Source organism: Vicia villosa, linkage group LG7 (assembly GCF_029867415.1).
Source record: "Vicia villosa cultivar HV-30 ecotype Madison, WI linkage group LG7, Vvil1.0, whole genome shotgun sequence".
Taxonomy (NCBI): domain Eukaryota; kingdom Viridiplantae; phylum Streptophyta; class Magnoliopsida; order Fabales; family Fabaceae; genus Vicia; species Vicia villosa.
The window spans coordinates 22,856,239-22,877,434 of record NC_081186.1 but is presented as its reverse complement, the minus strand read 5'-3'; the positions used below and the strand labels follow the sequence as shown (position 1 = coordinate 22,877,434).

Below are 21,196 nucleotides of genomic sequence, written 5' to 3'. Positions count from 1 at the left end.
CTTTTGCCTTCTTATGTATAAAAAAAAAAGAATATTCTCTTTTTTTTTCCTTTTTATATGACTTAATTCAAATGTGTTAATCAAATACTTTTAATTATCTTATATTTATATGTATATGTAATATCTTTAAAAATATCCACATATAAATATTGATTAAAGGACAAACCTTTAAAAGAATATAAAACTTGTCAATTAATTTAATATTTGTTTTTAGGCTAAATTACAGTTTTGTTCTCCCTATTTCTATGTTTTCACGATTTTAGTCCCTCTATTTTATGTTTAAACACTTTTGGTCCCTCATTCCCATTTTAGCCTAAAAACGGTTATGTGCCACATTTTAAAATACATTTTTTGGTCCCACATCCTCACTTTTGGTCTCCCTTCCCCGCTTGACGATGAGCTACATATTTTTAAAAAGTGACACATAAGTGTCTTTTGTAGCCAAAATAGGAATGGGGGACCAAAAGTGTTTAAAAACAAAATAGGAAGACTAAAATCGTTAAAACACCAAAATAGGAGGACCAAAATTATAATTTTGCCTTGTTTTTATTGAAATTTTAACTTACTCCTCATTTTCACATCTTCAAAGTTATATAAGTTTAGTATCACCACCTCTTAGTATACCAACTATTCTAACCTTAACAAATTTAATATATATATATATATATATATATATATATATATATATATATATATATATATATATATATTAATTTGAACGTGAGATTTTTTGTAGATATTTTTCATGTTCTTTCCACTGAAATCAATCAAACACCATCATCATTGACAGTACCTTAGCATTGTGAATTTGAGTTCAAAAATCAAATTACTAACGTCCTATGTGAGAATGATCATTCTCGTTTTTTTTCTATTTACAACCTCTAGTGGACCGCTGAAAAGACATTCTCGGTCCTGGCCCCCAAAAGCTTGGATGAACTTCATCAAAGAAAGAGGCATGATATTATTTTTTTTACTAATCATTTTTGTTTTTGCCCGTGCTCATCCATCTTAAGAAACAATATGGGCTTCTCATCCTTGTTAGTTGCTACTAAACCAACAAAAACTCTCAAAAGGGTTCCTCACTAGTTTTAGTTACATAAGTAACTTTAAAGACAAGAGACATGAAATGTGATAAAAGAATTTTTCAAAATTAAAACAAATTAAATCGATTTTTAAGTTGATTTTAAGAAAGAAGTAGAATAAGGGAGTGGTATCATAAAGATAAAATACGGTCAAATAAAAGATAAAGGAAAAAGGAAGGAACATACCAGAATTATATTGATTCGCCCAAAACTATGAGGCCTACTGATTCCCCAAAATTTGTTTCTTAAGATTCCCACTACCATAGAGCTTTTAACACAAGATCATTTCTCAATCTTTTTACACCAAGAATTTATCTTAAGTTGAACTTGTAACCTTTATAACTAATTAGCGTTCAAGAAAACAGTCATCTCTTAGTTTACAATTACAAATCATGATAATATAGCAATTGTTACACAAGAAATCTCTACAAAGTAGTTACTCACTCAACACTAAAATCATATTTTAATTGAGTATGAAAATTGGGATTAAGTTTATAGTAGATGTGAAATTTTTTTTTAATTCTAGTTGTTTTCAAATGAACACCATACTTTTTTTAATTCTAGTTGTTTTCAAATGAACACCATAATAGATTATGACCTAGATAATAAAGGACAGGTTTGTTAGATCAGAAACATAATTGATTATTAGGTACCAATAATCGATCATTAAGCAAATTTTACCTCATAATGGATTACTCAAGTGTCATAATTGATTATAGGCTGAGTTTGTTCATATAAGCAACTATATAGACTTTTTAATCAATTATGATTTGGTTTTAAATGTTTTGCCTCAATTCATAGTGATTTTCATGAGATTTAAAATTTTGATGAATTTTTATGATTGTGTGTATTAATTTAGTGTTTATCAAGTGACTTCAAACAAAAGGATGGGTGAATTGTGATAAATGATTTTTAAATTTTTTTACAAAAACGTTTGATTTTCCTGGTTCAACATAAAGAAGAGATTTAAGTGTGAAAGATAAATAACAAGAAAGTTAAAAATATGTGATAAGAAAGTGCACACTAGGATTTAAATTGGTTATGCCTTAAATCATGAGGCTTACTCCAGTTCGCAAGAATTTCTCCTTGAGAGTTCCACTATCAACTTGAACTTTTATCACAGGATCAATCCACAACCTTCTTATACCAAGATTTTACCCAAGTTCATCTTGCAACCTTTATAGAAATAGCAATGTTATAATAGAATGATACTCTTGATTTATAATTACAACACAACTTGATTTAAACAATAGTTACGCAACTCTTACAGTAGTTCGCTCTCTAAGCACTAAAATAATATTAAGGGTATGAAAATAGTTCTAAAAAAAGAGTGAGTAAGATAGAGGAAAAGAATATCATATTTCTTGTGTTATTCGTAAGTGAACACAATTTTAGGTGGTGATTTGGTTCCATAACCCATTAGACACATATTTTAATATATTAGAGATCCAATTTTTGCTTCCTAATCGATCAACTTTAGGCCAAAGTTGATTTTAAGAATATTTTGAAGTTAGATGAAGTTCGTAAAATATTTTAAGTGTGTTTGTGCATTAATTTAGTACTTTGAGAGATACTCGCACTTATTACAAAGTGATAATCTAAAAAGAATAAATTAGTTAAGGCACGTGATCACATGTGGGCTTTTAGAGACTTTAGTTTCTTTGATGTTGTTCTTAACATTTGACTTTCTTTGCACCATACATCAGAATCTTATAACTTCATTTTTTAATTTAATTCAGTATTTTTCTTTCGTGAGGTTGCTCATGATAAATTTGTTTTGTTCTTTTTGTCATCATCAAAATCATATTCGAATTCATAGTTACATGCACAGCATGTAGAATCACATCCACCTCATTTTGATGATGATAACACATCTTTCAAGAAAGTGGTAAAATAGAAAGATTAAGATGAAAAAGGTTTGAGTCTTTAAGTTTCCACTCACAGATAAAGATAAAGACAGTATATTCTACTCCTCTTAAAAGAATATTTATCATCATTTTGCTTTATTAAAAAGCGGGAAAAAAGAAGAGAAAGATAAACAAAATAAATAGAGAAAGAGATGTTTATGAATTTCTTGACTAACTCACAAGAAAGAAGATCTCACTTAGATTAGATACTGTAGTGTCCAAGTGGGTAGAAGAAAAACATGCATGTGTAGACTTAACTATAGTTTCTTCTAGTGGGATAGATGACTTGAGGTTTTATTGTGTGACTGACGGCCCTCAAAATTACTTCAGTAAAGTGGTTAAGCATGAGAAATTGTGTAATGACAATCAACATGTTTTCATACCATTTGTTTTTTACACTTTTGATTTTTTAGTATCAAAAGCAATTGAATCTTTTAAAGAGAATGCAAAAGTTTGTGTCTCATAAAACAATTAATTGAGTTTTTAAGATAGTTGATTTTGCCGTCTAAAAAAAATATGGCGGTGCAACTTCTTGTCATCTATTTCTATATAATCTTTATTTAAAAATTATAATGAATTTACTATATTTCTATTTATGTTTTCTTTTTATATACTTTTACTCAGATTTTTCTATTAAACTGGTATTTTGTTGTCATAATATCACGTACCTAAATGATAGGGGGAAAACGAAAATACCCTGATGCATTCATTTACACGTTATTCTTTTTCACATTATCGGTCAGAAGTCACGGCACCAGTCAGGCAGTCATATATCACAAAAGAGTCAATAGAAACGTTGCTGCCACCATGTAACGGCGTAATTGTTTGTAGGTGTCTTTAAGCGACAGATTGCATTCAAAGTTACTATTTGAAGAAGGGTAGTCAGGCTTTTTACCTTAGTTCCTTCGAAGCTATGAAATAAATAATGACTTCAGACTTAAGCCACGTTTTGACAATTTGTGGTCCCTTAAACAGAATCAGTCATGAGAAGTTGTGGGTTTGCGTTTATGGTAACTTAATTCAAATGGAACATTAATGCATGTCCAGCTTAATGCAGTACTATGCATGTGTGTGTACTATGTATGTGTCTTGTAATCAAAATTTGTAAATGCCACGGTAGCATAAAATAGTTTGTCTGCTTTAAAGCATAAATTCACCAAGAACATTGAAGACTTAAATTGGTACTAGAAAACTCAAGGCCTCAAATATTTAGGAATGTTACTGGTCTACTTAGACATTAACTAACTAGTTATATATAAACTTACATATGAAAATAACATAGTTGTTCCTACCAACAATGCTGAGGTGACAGTCACCATGAGAGAAACAGACTATTCACAAAGGTAAGTTGGTTATTTTCGCTTTGCCTTTTTTGAGGATCTTCGGCTTTCCATCTTTCTTCGTGTAGCTTCAAATTCCTCTTCAGACGGTTCTGGCACATGGTCTCCACCATATTTTGAAATTAAAGAGGAGAACATAGAGTCAAGCCGGCCTTTTCTCTCATTTTGTCGTTTTGATATGATAGCATACAAATCTGTTTTTGGCTTCTTATTTGCTCTGTAGATGATTAAAACATAAAGATGTGATTATTCCTAATTACATAAAAGTGTAAGTAACATAACCAAAACGCTGCTTGATAAACTTACTTTTCCCTCCTTAAAGGACTAGTTGGTGGCTTGGTTTCTGATATTTTCTTTGCCCATTTCTTGTATGCTTTCTTTTCCTTTAATTCTCCTGCAGATATTGAAAAACAGGCATCAAGGAAAAGAAAATCAGTATCTTTGCATTACAAAAATCAGTATCTCTTTTCCAATAGTGAAAGCTATATCTAGAAAAGATGTCTAATTCAAATTTGCATCAACTAAAGCTAGTAATATTCTTACCAGAAGTTATGGCCTCATCAATAATATCCTTGAATCGGTGTGAGTCGAGTTTAGGATCCGAACAAAGCATTGAACAGAATAACCTGCAAAGGGAATATCAAATTCAAAATTGAAATCCCTTGCATAAAATAAAGTCAGATCTTGCTCATCAAAGTGCATTATTACCTGTTCATATTACCCTTGCATTCCTTGTAGAGATTAATCAAATCACTTTTCTCAGAGTCAGATCCCCTGTAGTTTGCTTCAAACTCCTCAATATCAGCTTCGGTGACCTGATAGAACAATTTACAAAGCTAAAGAAATTGAAAAACAACCATAATGCACAACATTGGGAACAAAGGAAGATAGATACAGAAACAAGTACCTTCTTGTACATTGTTCTGAAATATTCGTGAAGATTCTGAGCAACATCTCCAGCAAGGTCCTGAATATAAGAAATAAATAAATAAAAACAGAGCTGTAAAAGTCTAGGACACTGTTAAATATCTTGAAATGCAAACAGGCTTCTCAACATCAGTTGACAGAAGAATAGGATCTATTTATTGCAAATAATAAATCTACTATGCTTCGAGCATAATACTCGGTGTAAATATATATAAGTTTGAATTTGCAATAATATTTCAGCACAAGGACGAACCAGTCGGGATTGATGAGGGACCCAACTTAGATTTTAAAAAAAAAAAAAGTTAAGAATAATACAAAGCAGCAAAAGAGAGAAAGTGAAAAGTTTTAGTCTAATCTATATTATAATCAATCTCTTCGTTTTAACATTTTCTTCAATTCTAATTCAGCCAAAAAAGTTAACAAAAGCAATACCATGGGAGCACAAACATGACCCTCTCTATTAATGAGGGTCAGAGAGCTCACCAGGGCCCTTTCACCTACAACCAACTCAATCAATAACAAACCCTACTGTCTACTTCCCTTTCTCTTCCTTTCTTAAGTTAAAATAATTATAACTAACAATTTAATTAGCATGTTTTTCTCTTATTGGTTAAAAAAAAGTGATTTTGATTTGAATTAGTTCTAGAAAATGGTTGGAATTTGTAGCGTAACAAATCGTAAAACTGTTGTGTAGTAGGAATCTTCTAGTCTATTTGAGGCAGTTTATTTTTCACTTGGATAAAATTGTAAGTTCACATTGCAAAATGTGTCTTTGAAAAGTGCTAAGCTATAATTATTATTGAAATATATCAATGAAGGCGTTCATGATTTACTCGTACAGATGTCAAATACAAGGGATGGCTACATTAACAAATTCATTCATCAATTTCCATAACCTCAAATAGATTTCTCAATCTCACCACCAGCCTGCATTTTTTTACCTACAGTGTGAAAGTTATTGTCATACAATATTTAGAAAATTGAGTTATTAAAATCTGTATTGATACAATATATTTAACAAACGTTATAACGCTACACTACATCTTTTGCATGAGGAAGGTGCATTCTTCATATGTCCATGATGGTGAGTCATCAAACTTGTGTTATTATTGTGCCTAGTGTTTTCGTAGAGTACAAAAAACAAATATTATGTTATGTTTGATATCTTTGAATTTGTTTTAGAAAATTATTTGGAAGTTGTTATAGCTTTGGTTTAATTATAAATTGTTTTTAAAAAGTTGTCCATTTCAATCATATGAAATGGTTCATTACTAAATATGGTTCATTACTAAATATGGTACAATGCAGTTTGGTTCAGTTAGATTTGGTTTTTAAACTTTTTGAACACTACTATTCTGTGTTATCACATTTTGAAGTTTGTGTCTCGTGTAGTTTTCATAAACCTGTTAATATAGTATAGTATATCTTAGGCATTTCAACCAAGATACCAACAGAAGTTCAGAACTTAGATATTTTGCAACTTTAAAAACAAAAAAAAAAAGAGTTGGGAAGGCAATCCCCTTGAGTTTCAACATAAATAAGTCATTGTTTCATCATCATAACATCTTCGAAATGACTAACTTGATAGCTTCAGCATAATTTAGGGACTATTTATCATATTTCTATAATTTAGGCACTAAATTGAAGATTTACTTGTTTAATTATCACGTGGAAATGTTGAAATAATACTTACAGCATGTTCAACTGAACCGGTCTGATCATACATTGCCCGTTTTTGTTCATCTCCAAGAATTGAGATAACATTTTGCAATTGCTGAAACTTAGTTTTAGCTTCCTGCAAATGAAACAGGGAACAAACATGTTACAATTACAATCACAATCACGCCAAATTGTAGCCCAAGTGGTGGGGTTAAACTTGGAAACTCGAGTATGGCAAGGAAGGCATGAAGCATACCACCACACTGACACATTACACCGGCAATAATCTGAGAAAATGAATAAATTAATCGTAATCACTAGTGTTGATGTCGGATTCCATATATGACACATTTTTTTCTGATGTGTCAACTAGCATTTACTTATGCAAACAACTACAACTTTGGCAAAAACCTAAAACTACATACTATTAACAACTAACTCGCGAAAACCACAAGTGTAAAATTCTACAGATAAATGCAAAATAGAGAGAACCTCATCACCAGGGTTCTTATCAGGATGAAGCCTCAACGCCAATTTGTGATACGCCTTCTTAATCTCCTGTTGCGTCGCTGTACTCTCCACACCGAGAACCTAATTCACGTTCACAACAAAAGCATCATTTCTATGCAAAATAAACAAATTCACGGTGTGATAATTAGAAATGTTGATTTCAATGGTACCTGGTAGAGTGAGCTTTGGCTCTGATTGGAATCGTTGTTGTTATTGGTTTCAATTTCTTCGTCTTCGTCGGAGACGGAAACCCTACTTCTCTTCTTCTTGTTCTTCCCCATTTTTCTTCTCTCACTCAAATCAAATGCGTATGCGACTGTAGAAGTTAATTTAAATCAATTTTTTGTAGTTGAAATATATTTAATTTAAATTAATAAATAAATGCAAACCGATTTTTTCCCGCCATTCGATTCTGCTGTCAGTTTTTTCCCGCCTGCTTTTATATGGAGATTGCATTTTTTTTATTTTATTCATTTTTCAATCTTAACTAGTAAAGGATTCGACCTTTGTACGATTCGCAAAAAGTCGATATAAATATTAAATAAATATTATATAAATATAGTTATAAAATGTATATAAAAATTTATACAAATTAAAAAAATTAAAATATTAATTTAATTTATTAAGTTGTAGTAGTTGTGAAGGATATACATAAATTTGATAATTGTTATTAAATCAATTATACGGTGGAAAAACAAAAACAGATTTGGCCCATCTTACCTACCTATAATTGACAATATTTTTTGGAAAAGCTGTATCTTCGGAGATGCATATCCGAAGTATTCCAATTTTTGGTTGTAATTTTTCGGATATGCATATTTGAAAAAACTAAATAATTATTATAAAATTAAAATCAAGGTGAATCAATACAATTAATAGTATAATTAATTGTATTAATTAAAATATATTATTAAATATATATCATTATAATCAAGATATAATAATAATATTAGCCTAAGAAATATTTAAACCAACACCTTATTTTTATATATAATAATAATAATAATAATAATAATAATAATAGTAATAATAATAATAAAGATATTTATTTATTATTTTTTATGATACATTTCATAAACTAATTTTCAAAAATAATTTTATAGTTAAAAAATTCATTTTATAAACAAAATTTCCAAAACAATTTTAAAGTTAAAAACTATTTTACTGAAAAATATTTTTATTATATTTCGTAATTAAATTTTCAATTATATAAAATTAAGATAAAATCTTCTTGTAATTTTTTTAAATTAAGTGATAAATGATTTTTTATCATAATTAATTATTAAAATAATTTTTATATTTGTGATTTTTATTTATTATTTTGAAAAGTATGTAATTCAAAATTTATATTAAAATATGAATAAAGTAGTAAATAATTTTATTCTTACTTGATCTCTTTTATTTTAAATTTTTGTTGAATAATTATTAATGTATTTATTTTTTATATAATCATAATTGTTGTGTATTAGTTATAATTTTAGTAATTATTAATATAAAATTTATCAAAAAATAATTAAATTTTTTATGAGTTTTATTTTTTAGTTTATGTTCTTGTCTAAAAAACTTAAGTAAGGTGGGTACCCCTTTTAACGGAGGAGAACCACTGAGCACGAAGGTGTTTTGTGTATATTATGGGGGATTTGAAAGTAGTGAGTTGGTCACTGGATTCCAAGAGGAGTGTCTGGCTTATCCCTTGTACAGTCGTACGGAAGCCCTTTTTATAGCTGTTGTGGCCTTTAATGCCTCATTTAAGAAGCAACCTTTGGCCTTCCAGCGTTACAGGCGTTGCCAATCATTGAATACGAAGCTCATTGATGACATACTTACCCAGCAGTTACGTCCGGCTTGTACGTAACCGTGGGGAGTTACGTCTAAGTTGCATCATGCCTCTACGTATTCCTTTGATACGCGTCCTTCCCATGTATCTTGGCCGACTACTACTGTGAGGTTTCCCGACATATGGTTATGCACAACTCAGACCGACTTACTCGAGTGTCTCCTCCGGCTTAAGGATTCGGCTAGCTTCTAAAGTTATTACGAGTTATCTTCTAGGAGGTACTCCTCGACAGGTCGCGGCCCTTGTGAGAATCTCGATCCCGGAACAAGCCCCCCGAGTATGGGTTCACCACTGCGTTGAGAGGAGATGCTTAGATGAAGTCCTCGGATTCTTTCGTAACCGTTGTAGGATGGTCAGTCTAGCGATAGGTCGCGTGTCTAGCAGGTTTTTAGCCTTTTGCAATGATGGCTTTTATGGGGAATGAGTGTTAGTAGGGAATTGTTCGCGTAGCCTCGTTACTGCTCCAAAAACCCTAATTAAACCAGCTTTTGCACACGCTTTCATCATCATTTTATGCAAGCTCAGAGTGTAGCATTTCTTCTTTCTCTCCCACTTTTCAGCAAGCTTCAAATGCCCATGTATTGTCACCCTCTCTTCTTTTCATTCTCTTAGTTCGTTTCTTTTAGCAGGCGCCTTCTAGTCATGGCTCGATTGGGTGAGTATCATAAAATGATTGTGAAACCCACTAACGCCCTGAGAGGAAAGAATTGTGGGATTCGTTTTTGAGGGATATGGAGGAGAGTTTAGGGAAGGATGAAGCAAATAGACTTGTTAATAAGGTCTATTATAACCCTGACTCGTCTTCCTCTTCCTCCTCAGGTTCCGTAGAATTCATTATGCAGACCTCCGCTCCCTTCGACAACAAAGTTATGAGCTACAAGACTAGCTCCTTTGATGAGGTCGAGATCGCGAAGTTTCGTTCCCTCCGGAATATATCTTCGACCGAAACGAATACGACTTGATCTTAGAACCTTGTGGTCTGTAACACCCGGTATTTAGTTAATTATTTAATTAAATACTTTCAAATTATTTCGAATTTAATTATTGAATTTGTGGAGTGTTGAGAATTGTTGACATGGGTTTTCATGATTAATTGGTTGATTAATTAATTGATTAAGTTGTAGAAATAGTATTGAAGAAATACTGGATTTATTATATGGACTTAATTAAGTGATGGTGGTAGTAAAAGGTAGGGTGTGAATGTTAGGCCCAATAGGTTTAATGAAATTAGGTTAAGATAAGGATTAGGTTTATTAGAAGAGAAAAAGTCTTGGGGAATTGGTCATGGGAAGTTGTAGAGAAGAGAGAAAATAGGAGAGAAATTCATTCTAATTTTTCTTGCAGCAGTCTCACTAAATCGAAGATTCCCGATTCGTTAACCGTTGGATCGTCGCAAAATTTTGTGGGTAGGTTTGCAACACCTATATCTAACGTTTGACCGTTGGGATCTTCAAAATAAGGTCTAAGTTGAGAGATATCATCATCGCACTGTAGCTTCATATTTGGGAAAATTTTCAGCTTTTGATTCTGATTAAAAGAGGCAATGGTTGGAAGCTAAGGCTAGATGGCTTCGATCGGTAGAATTGTAGAACGGTCTCCGAATACAAGGTAAGGGGTGGGGTTCTAACTCTATAACCGGACTCATGATGAATGATATGTGGGGGTTAAATTCGTAGGAAATTATTCCGGTTTATTTGTGTGTGATTTATGTTGCAAAACAATAATTTTTATGTTGTTGTGTCGAATCTTGTTGTTGTTGAATCGATAGTGTAGTTAAATTTGTGGTGCAAAATAATTATTGGAATACTTAGAGACTGTAATTGATGATTAATTATGTAAATTATGGAGGAGAGAAACTGAATTGACACAGGTGGTTAGAGGACATGCCGATAGGCATGTTGTTGGGTGACGGTCGGCGGGGTTTGTTGGTGGCGGTCACCATGATGTGTGACGATGGGCATGATGCCCTATGTTAATATTATTAGTCTGTGGTGATGAACGTCAGGTTACTTTCTTATGTTAATATTATTAGTATAATATTATATTATGTTAATATTATTAGTTTAGTTACTTTCTTACTTGATTATTCAATTAAATATTATATTATGTTAATATTATTAGTATAATATTTTAAGCGTTTTTGGAATTAGAGATAAATAATCAGATTAATGAGTTAATTTTAATTATTTTCCATTTCGATAGAGTTGTTAGAGGTGTAATTTAATTGTCAGTGTTTAACTAAATTAGCAGAAGCAGTATAAGTGGTACGTTGAGTTTAGATAAAATTAGTATCGATTAGCCGAATTAGCCTATTTAAGCGGTATAATTAATTAACTGGAATTAATTGAAAATTGTATAGGTAGTTTGTGTATGTTAGTAGGTGATTGTGTTTAGCTTGTTTTGTGAATTATGATGAGTACGTTGTGTTGTTATTTCTTTGTGATTTCTGAGCGATGTGTATACTGTCGTGGTTTTATGCGAAGTTGCAGGATGTTTCAGTGACGATGAATACCTCTATTTATTGGTATAGCGACGATATAGGCTTATGCCTTTGGGACGATGATGTTGTTTTGTTTGTTGTGTGTGTTTGTTGCATTCATATACATATGCATTTTGGTGACGGACTGGATTGGCAAATTAGTGACGAAGGCTTATGCCTTGATGCCTCTGTATAATTGGCAATTGGCGATGGGGGCCGGAGCCCTGGGTACCACATGCATGTGCAGTTGTAGAGTCTCATTATATATGGCATGAGTGTGATTTAATTGTGATGTGATGTGACTTGAGTTGTTGTTAAATTGTGATAATGTGGAGTTGTAATTATAAATTGTTATACTAATGACGTGTTGTGACAGGTACTGTCTGGAAGATGAGAAATAGTTGTTATAACTATTAATATGTTGTTGTTATTGATTTTTGTTAATTATAATTGTCCAGGTTAATTGTTATTACAAATGTTGTCTGAAAGCTGTAACGTGATAATTGCGTATGATTAAATTCTAATATATTGTTTATCATGCGTTTGTTTATATTGGTAGATATCTCACCCATTTTGAATGATGTTTCCCTACCATGGGAAATGGACATGTACTCAAGATAACGGTGGAAGTTTGGAGTGATTTTACGAAGTCTTTAGTTGCTGTGAGTTGAGTCGGTTGTCGCTCTGATACGTAGCACTCGGGGGGATAAAACGATTGTTTTTATTATTATTTTAATTGCTGAATTTTATTTGGTTTTGGTTTAACTTGTAACTTAAAGTTACCATGCAAAGATGCTACGACTTGATTTAAATATTTATGAAGTTTGATGATTCCGCTGCAAAGTAATTTATTTGACGAGGTGTTTTTGAGGATTAAATTAATGTTATAATTTGTCCACCTTTGTTTAAGTGCTATGTATCTATGTGGGGGCGTAATTGTCGTATGTGAATTAAATGACGAATGTGACATCCTATTTCATCATATGAAAATGTTAGAACAAGATTTGTTCTGATCAATATTCTTAGTTTTGATGATAACAAGGATATGAATTTTGTGTGAGATAATGTGGTACTCTAATACATTGCAATTTCCATTTCAGGAAATATATAAAGAGTATGCACAAATCAGCGCTCAGAAGCTTTGTCTCAGAAGGTTCAGCATGCAACATCAGAACATGGTCTGGCAAGACATCAGAATATGGTCAAGGCAGAATCAGAACATGGGTCTATGGAAGCATCAGAAGAACTTGAGGTCAGAAGCAGAAGCACTGAAGTTCTCATGGTATCACGCTCAGAAGCACTTCAAGGTCAGAAGACAAGAAGATGCTATGCACCAAGCTGTTTGACTCTGATGATATTCAAATATTATATTCAAACATCGAATCAGAAGAAAGTACAAGTGGCAGGCTACGCTAACTGACAAAAGGAACGTTGGAAGCTATTAAAGGCAACGTCAGTAGACACAGCGTGAACAAGGCTCGAGGTAGTTGACAAAAGCGTGAAACATTAAATGCAAAGCTGTATGGAACACGCAAAGCATTAAATGCGCTCAACGGTCATCTTCTCAAACGCCTATAAATATGAAGTTCTGATGAGAAGCAAGGTTAACAACTCTGAATCAAATTCTGTGAATATTAACTTGCTGAAACGCTGTTCAACTCAAAGCTCAAAAACTTCATCTTCATCAAAGCTCACTACATTGCTGTTGTAATATATTAGTGAGATTAAGCTTAAACGTTAAGAGAAATATCACTGTTGTGATTATAGCTTTTCAGAAGCATTTGTAATACTCTTAGAATTGATTACATTAATTTGTAAGTAACTAGAGTGATCAAGTGTTGATCAGGATACTCTAGGAAGTCTTAGCTTGTGTCTAAGCAGTTGTAATTAGAGTGATCACGTGGTGGTCAGGATACTCTAAGAAAGTCTTAGCTTATGTCTAAGCATTTGTTCCTGGAGTGATCAGGTTGTGATCAGGATACTCTAGAAGACTTAGTCGCGGACTAAGTGGAAAACCATTGTAATCTGTTGCAATTAGTGGATTAAATCCTCAGGTGAGGTAAATCACTCCGTGGGGGTGGACTGGAGTAGTTTAGTTAACAACGAACCAGGATAAAAATAACAGTGCAATTTATTTTTATCGTTCAAGTTTTTAGACTACACTTATTCAAACCCCCCCTTTCTAAGTGTTTTTCTATCCTTCAATTGGCATCAGAGCGCCGGTTCTAAGGTGCAAGCACTTAACCGTGTTTAGAAAAGATTCAGGAAGAGAAAAACGCTTCAGTAAAAGATGGCTGGTGAAATTCCAACAAATTCAGCTGCATCTACATCTGGCTCTGCTGAGCAATACAATGGTAACAATGGTTATACTAGACCACAAATATTCGATGGTGAAAACTTTGAATATTGGAAAGATAAACTGGAAAGTTACTTTCTTGGTCTGGATGCTGATCTATGGGATCTTCTGTTGGATGGTTACAAACATCCTGTTAAAGCTACTGGTGTAAGGCTCACGAGAAGCGAAATGACTGATGATCAAAAGAAAGACTTCGAAAATCATCACAAATGCAGGACTGTTTTGCTGAATGATATCTCTCATGCTGAGTATGAGAAGATATCTAACAGGGAAACGACCCATGACATATATGAGTCCTTGAAGATGACTCATGAAGGAAATGCTCAAGTCAAGGAGACTAAAGCTCTTGCTCTAATCCAGAAATATGAAGCCTTCAAGATGGAGGATGATGAAGACATTGAAAAGATGTTTTCAAGATTTCAAACTCTGACTGCTGGATTGAGAGTTCTCGACAAAGGCTACACCAAGGCTGATCATGTAAAGAAGATCTTCAGAAGTTTGCCCAGAAGATGGGGCCCAATGGTGACTGCATTCAAGATTGCGAAGAATCTGAATGAAGTTTCTTTGGAAGAGCTGATCAGTGCCCTGAGGAGTCATGAGATTGAACTTGACGCTAATGAACCTCAGAAGAAAGGTAAGTCTATTGTATTAAAATCTAATGTTAAAAAATGCACTAACGCTTTTCAGGCTAGAGAAGAAGATCCTGAAGAATCAGAATCTGAAGAAGAAGATGAACTGTCCATGATCTCCAGAAGGGTGAACCAACTCTGGAAGAGCAAGCAAAGGAAGTTCAGAGGCTTCAGAAGTTCAAAGAAATTTGAACGAGGAGAATCTTCTGGTGACAGAAGATCTGACAAGAAGAAGGCTGTCTGCTATGAGTGCAATGAGCCTGGACATTACAAGAATGAGTGTCCAAAACTTCAGAAGGAGAATCCCAAGAAGAAGTTTCATAAGAAGAAAGGTCTTATGGCAACATGGGATGATTCTGAATCAGAATCAGGATCAGACTCTAAAGGAGAGCAGGCAAACTTTGCGCTGATGGCGACAGAAGATGATGGATCAGAATCTACATCAGAATCAAATTCTGAAGAGGTATTTTCTGAACTATCTAGAGAAGAGTTAGTTTCCAGTCTAACAGAGCTTCTTGAATTAAAAGCTCATATTAGTATCAAATACAAAAAGCTGAAAAAGCAATTTGAATTTGAAACTAAGAAGCTTGAGTTGGAAAATTCTGAATTAAAAGAAAAAGTTTTAAAATTATCCAATAATGTTGGATCTCCTTCTGATTCAGAAAAATCCACTCCCAGTCTGAATCATATTCTGAAAGAATATGATTTAAGTTTCAGGAAGTTCTTATCTAGAAGTATTGGCAGAAGTCAGCTAGCTTCTATGATATATGTTGTGTCTGGAAACAAGAGAGTTGGCATTGGTTATGAGGGTGAAACCCCATACAAACTTGAACCTGTAGATGATATGAAAATCTCATACAAGCCATTGTATGATCAGTTCAAGTATGGCCACTCACATGATATTAGGCACACATCACATGCTCAAAGCTTTCACATAACACACACCAAGAAGCATGTGACACAACCTAAGAAATATCATGGAACTCAGAATAAGGAATATCATGTTGTTCCTCCCGTTAAATATTTTTCTAAACCCAAGTTCAATCAGAACTTGAGGAGAACTAACAAGAAAGGACCCAAGAAATTGTGGGTACCTAAGGAAAAGATTATTCCTATTGCGGATATCCTTGGCGGCAAAGAGGACAGAAAGCAAAATGTCATGGTACCTGGACTCTGGGTGCTCGCGACACATGACGGGAAGAAGGTCTACATTCCAAGACCTGGTGCTTAAACCAGGTGGAGAAGTCAAGTTTGGAGGAGATCAGAAGGGCAAAATCATTGGCTCTGGAACCATAAGTCTTGGTAACTCTCCTTCCATAACTAATGTACTTCTTGTAGAAGGATTAACGCATAACTTATTATCCATAAGTCAATTAAGTGACAATGGTTATGATATAATCTTCAATCAAAAGTCTTGCAAGGCTGTAAGTCAGAAGGATGGCTCAATCCTATTTATAGGCAAGAGGAAGAACAATATTTATAAGATTGATCTTTCTGATCTTGAGAAGCAGAAGGTGACTTGTCTTATGTCTGTTTCTGAAGAGCAATGGGTCTGGCACAGAAGATTAGGACATGCTAGTTTGAGAAAGATTTCTCAGATTAACAAACTAAATCTGGTCAGAGGACTCCCAAATCTGAAATTCAAATCAGATGCTCTTTGTGAAGCATGTCAGAAGGGAAAGTTCTCCAGACCTGCATTCAAGTCTAAGAATGTTGTTTCTACCTCAAGGCCGTTAGAACTCTTGCACATTGATCTGTTTGGCCCAGTCAAAACAGCATCTGTCAGAGGGAAGAAATATGGATTAGTCATCGTTGATGATTATAGCCGCTGGACGTGGGTAAAGTTCTTGAAACACAAGGATGAGTCTCATTCAGTGTTCTTTGAATTCTGCACTCAGATCCAATCTGAGAAGGAGTGCAAAATCATAAAGGTCAGAAGTGATCATGGTGGCGAATTTGAGAACAGATTCTTTGAGAAGTTCTTCAAAGAAAATGGTATTGCCCATGATTTCTCTTGTCCTAGAACTCCACAGCAAAATGGAGTTGTATAGCGAAAGAATAGGACTCTACAAGAAATGGCCAGAACCATGATCAATGAAACCAATATGGCTAAGCATTTCTGGGCAGAAGCAATAAACACTGCGTGTTATATTCAGAACAGAATCTCTATCAGACCTATTCTAAATAAGACTCCTTATGAATTGTGGAAAAACAGAAAGCCCAACATTTCATATTTCCATCCTTTTGGATGTGTATGTTTTATTCTGAATACTAAAGATCATCTTGGTAAGTTTGATTCTAAAGCACAAAAATGTTTTCTTCTTGGATATTCTGAACGCTCTAAAGGCTACAGAGTATACAATACTGAAACATTGATTGTAGAAGAATCAATCAATATCAGGTTTGATGATAAGTTTGGTCTTGAAAAACCAAAGCAGTTTGAGAATTTTGCAGATATAGATATTGATATATCAGAAGCTGTAGAACCAAGAAGCAAAGTTGCAGAAGCTGGCAGTCTCAGAAGCAATGGATCAGAAGATCAAGTTGCTGCATCTTTAGAGAATCTGAGAATTTCTGAAGAACCAACTATCAGAAGATCACCTAGACTTGCTTCAGCTCATTCAGAAGATGTGATCCTTGGAAAGAAAGATGATCCCATCAGAACAAGGGCATTCCTTAAGAACAATGCAGAATGTCAATTAGGTCTTGTTTCTTTGATCGAGCCAACTTCTGTTGATCAAGCTCTAGAAGATCCAGACTGGATAATTGCCATGCAAGAAGAACTAAATCAGTTTATTAGGAATGATGTATGGGACTTGGTTCCTAGACCAAAAGGATTTAACATCATCGGTACTAAGTGGGTTTTCAGAAACAAGCTAAGTGAGAAAGGTGAAGTGGTAAGAAACAAAGCCAGACTGGTTGCTCAGGGTTATAGTCAGCAAGAAGGGATTGATTAGACAGAAACCTTTGCACCAGTGGCCAGGTTAGAATCTATTCGTCTATTAATTTCTTTTGCCACTCAACACAACATCACTCTTTATCAGATGGGTGTCAAGAGTGCCTTCTTAAATGGTTATATAGATGAAGAAGTTTATGTTCACCAACCTCCTGGTTTTGAAGACTCCATGTCTCCAAATCATGTTTTTAAATTAAAGAAATCATTATACGGATTGAAACAAGCTCCCAGAGCTTGGTATGAACGTTTGAGTTCTTTCCTTCTGGAAAATGGTTTCACTAGAGGAAAAGTGGACACTACTCTCTTCTGTAAAACATTTAAAAAGGATATTTTAATTATTCAAATATATGTTGATGATATTATCTTTGGAACATCTAATGCTACACTTGGAAAGGAGTTTGCTGAGTCTATGCAGGCTGAATTTGAAATGAGCATGATGGGAGAACTCAAGTATTTCCTTGGGATTCAAATCAACCAAACTTCCGATGGAACCTATGTTCATCAAACGAAGTATGTGAAAGAACTTCTGAAGAAGTTTAATCTTTCTGAAAGCAAAGAAGCCAAAACTCCTATGCATCCAACATGTGTACTGGGTAAGGATGAGGTAAGTAAGAAGGTAGATCAGAAGTTGTACAGAGGTATGATCGGATCTCTTCTATATCTAACTGCTTCTAGATCTGACATTCTCTTTAGTGTTTGTTTGTGTGCTCGATTCCAATCAGATCCAAGAGAATCTCATTTAACAGCGGTTAAGAGAATTCTAAGGTATCTGAAAGGTACTACTAATGTTGGTTTAGTTTACAGAAGATCTAAAGATTACAACTTAGTAGGATTCTGTGATGCTGACTATGCTGGAGATAGAATAGAAAGAAAGAGCACTTCTGGAAGTTGTCAATTTCTTGGAAGTCATCTAATCTCATGGTACAGCAAGAAGCAAGCTACTATTGCCCTCTCAACAACAGAAGTAGAATATGTTGCTGCTGCTGGTTGTAGCACACAAATGCTCTGGATGAGAAGTCAGCTGGAAGATTATCAGATATATGAGAGTAACATTCCTATTTTCTGTGATAATACTTCTGCTATATGTTTATCTAAGAATCCTATTTTACATTCAAAAGCTAAACATATTGAGATTAAACATCATTTCATAAGGGACTATGTTCAGAAGGGTGTTATATCTTTAAACTTTGTGGATACAGACCATCAATGGGCTGATATCTTTACAAAACCCCTTGCTGAAGATAGGTTTAAGTTCATTCTGAAGAATATCAGTATGGATTTATGCCCAGAATGAGAAGATGAGAAGATCTTATGTATGAGTATCTTCTGAAATGAAATTAGATTTGTTTTTTATAAGAAGTTCTAATTGAAATCAATTAGAAATTGTGATTCAGTTATTACTAACGTTTCAATGTCTAAGTTGATTCAGAATCTCTTTAAAAGCAAAACAGCTGTAACTGGCTATCCAGATGGTAAACACGTGTTCACTATTTCTGGACAAGCGTGCGTGCAGTTGAGGGGACGTTTACTTAGGTAACTGTGCAAATCTCGTCTTTTGTCATTATTATCTCTCCTCACGTCAAATAACATTAAATGCCATTCATCATTTCTTTTATTGTCCTTTATGTTTTTATATCCGTCAAACTTTTCCCTTCCCTAGAACGTTTTCCTTCCCCACATTCCCTCTATTTATTTCTCCATTTCTTTGCACTCTTCAATCAATCCTTGTGCTCTCGCTTTCTTTCTCTCATTTTTCTATGAATATCTTTTGTGATAACCCTAGTTCATTCTTCATCGATCTAGCATTCATCATGAATCCTTCGCCCAGTTCCATTCATCAAAACTTTAAACCAGTTGAAGAAACTAAGTCTCAACAGTGGCTGATCTATTTGAATAGAACGGATGGAAGGGTTAATAGGCTATAGGATGAGAAACATATCTCGGGATGGCATTCCAAATTTTTCTCAAGTCAAATATCTTCTTTGATGCTGTTATCAACATCTGTCCAAAGGAAGAAGACTTTCTTGAGATATTGGATGAAGTTAGGTTCCTATAAGGACTTAACTTCTATGTTAAGGGAAAGCCCATCTGAGAATACGCTCTCTCCTGGTGAACTGTTCCCAGTTCCTCTTTTGTATTCATTTACTTCTTTCTCTGGGAGCTGCTCAAGCATGCAGAGTTTCAAGATTTGATAACCAAGCAAGAGCAAGAACATCGCTGGGATTCATGATATGCTGGCTTAGATCAGGACTAGGCTAGGGTTGTAGTCTTTGTGTCCTTGTAGTTTTCTTTGCTTGTTGCACTTGTGTATCAGCATACATCTTTTGTAATCCTACTTGGTTAATCAATGAAAAGCTTATTCTGCATAACTCTTGTATTTCTGCTTTTTATCAATGATTTTTTGTTTTCTTTCCTTTTGTCTCTTGCTTTACATCTGAATCTTTTATGCTTTTTGATGTTATGACAAAAAGGGGGAGAAAATATATGATAAATGATCTGATTAATATTATCAGTTACTGTCATACCCCAAAATTTGCCCACACTATTTCTCCTATTCAAATTCAAATCAAGGTATAAAGCTCAAAGACATCTCTCCTATACAAGGCTTTGAAACCAGGGTTTGACTTATTCAAAGGAAAATCAGTGAATCAATGGCTCCAAGACATCACATATGGCTCAATACATCTCACATCATCTCCATTGGTCACTCAATGGTTCAAAAAGTCAACAGTCGACTAAGTTAACCTAAAAGTCAACTGTGGTCAAAACAAAGTCAAAACTCCGGATTTTTTGTCAAGATCCTCATATTGAAGTATCATTCACCATTTGATCAAGAATTGATCATGGTTCATCAAGGAAAAGATCAAAAATCAACAATTCAAAAAGTTTCTAAATTAGGGTTGTATAGGAAAAGTCAACTGAACTTTGACCAGCCATAACTCTTACATGGAACATCAGAAATTTTCCATCCAAAGCTCATGTTGAAGGAAATTTGATTCTCTATAAAATTGTGTCTCACATGCCAAGTCTAGAAATGCTTCATTTGAGAGATATGGACTAAAACATTATAGGTCCTTTTCAAAAGTCAACAAAAAGACATTTTTTTCAAAAGGGCATAAAATGAGAATGGAAAAGGATTTTGATATAAGACCAAAGACACTGGTTAGAGGACTCTCTGAGGTTTCTAAAAAGTCCTAGAACACCTCCATACCTCAAAAAATTGAGAGAGATAGGTCCTGGCAAAGTTGGACTATTTTGGAGGGAAAAATGTGAAGGAATTTGAAGTTTTTTTGCAAATGGGCCCAAATTATTTTGGTTCAATCTTGATTCCCAAGTATCCAAAGACCCAAAATCTATTTCCCACGAAATTATTTGATTTATGTGATTTATTATGAATTTTTAATTCATTTAAAAATGATTAAAATCAAGTAAATTACTAGAAAATCAAATATTTTATAAAAGATGTGTTTTGGATCTATTTTGGTCAGCAAATATTCTCCAAAATCAATCAATT

The 21,196-nt window shown here is 33.7% G+C and overlaps 1 protein-coding gene across 1 annotated transcript; it reads right to left on the bottom strand.

The window, feature by feature from the left end:
- Positions 1 to 4,090: 4,090 nt before the first annotated feature.
- On the bottom strand, positions 4,091 to 7,753 carry LOC131617026 (chaperone protein dnaJ 6-like). Its single transcript, XM_058888415.1, has 8 exons — positions 7,596 to 7,753; positions 7,408 to 7,506; positions 6,950 to 7,051; positions 5,237 to 5,296; positions 5,038 to 5,144; positions 4,873 to 4,955; positions 4,636 to 4,723; positions 4,091 to 4,546 (listed from the first exon to the last, which is right to left on the bottom strand). The coding sequence occupies exons 1-8, from the start codon at positions 7,704 to 7,706 to the stop codon at positions 4,342 to 4,344; spliced, it is 855 nt and encodes a 284-aa protein (XP_058744398.1). The 5' UTR covers positions 7,707 to 7,753; the 3' UTR covers positions 4,091 to 4,341.
- Positions 7,754 to 21,196: the final 13,443 nt, after the last annotated feature.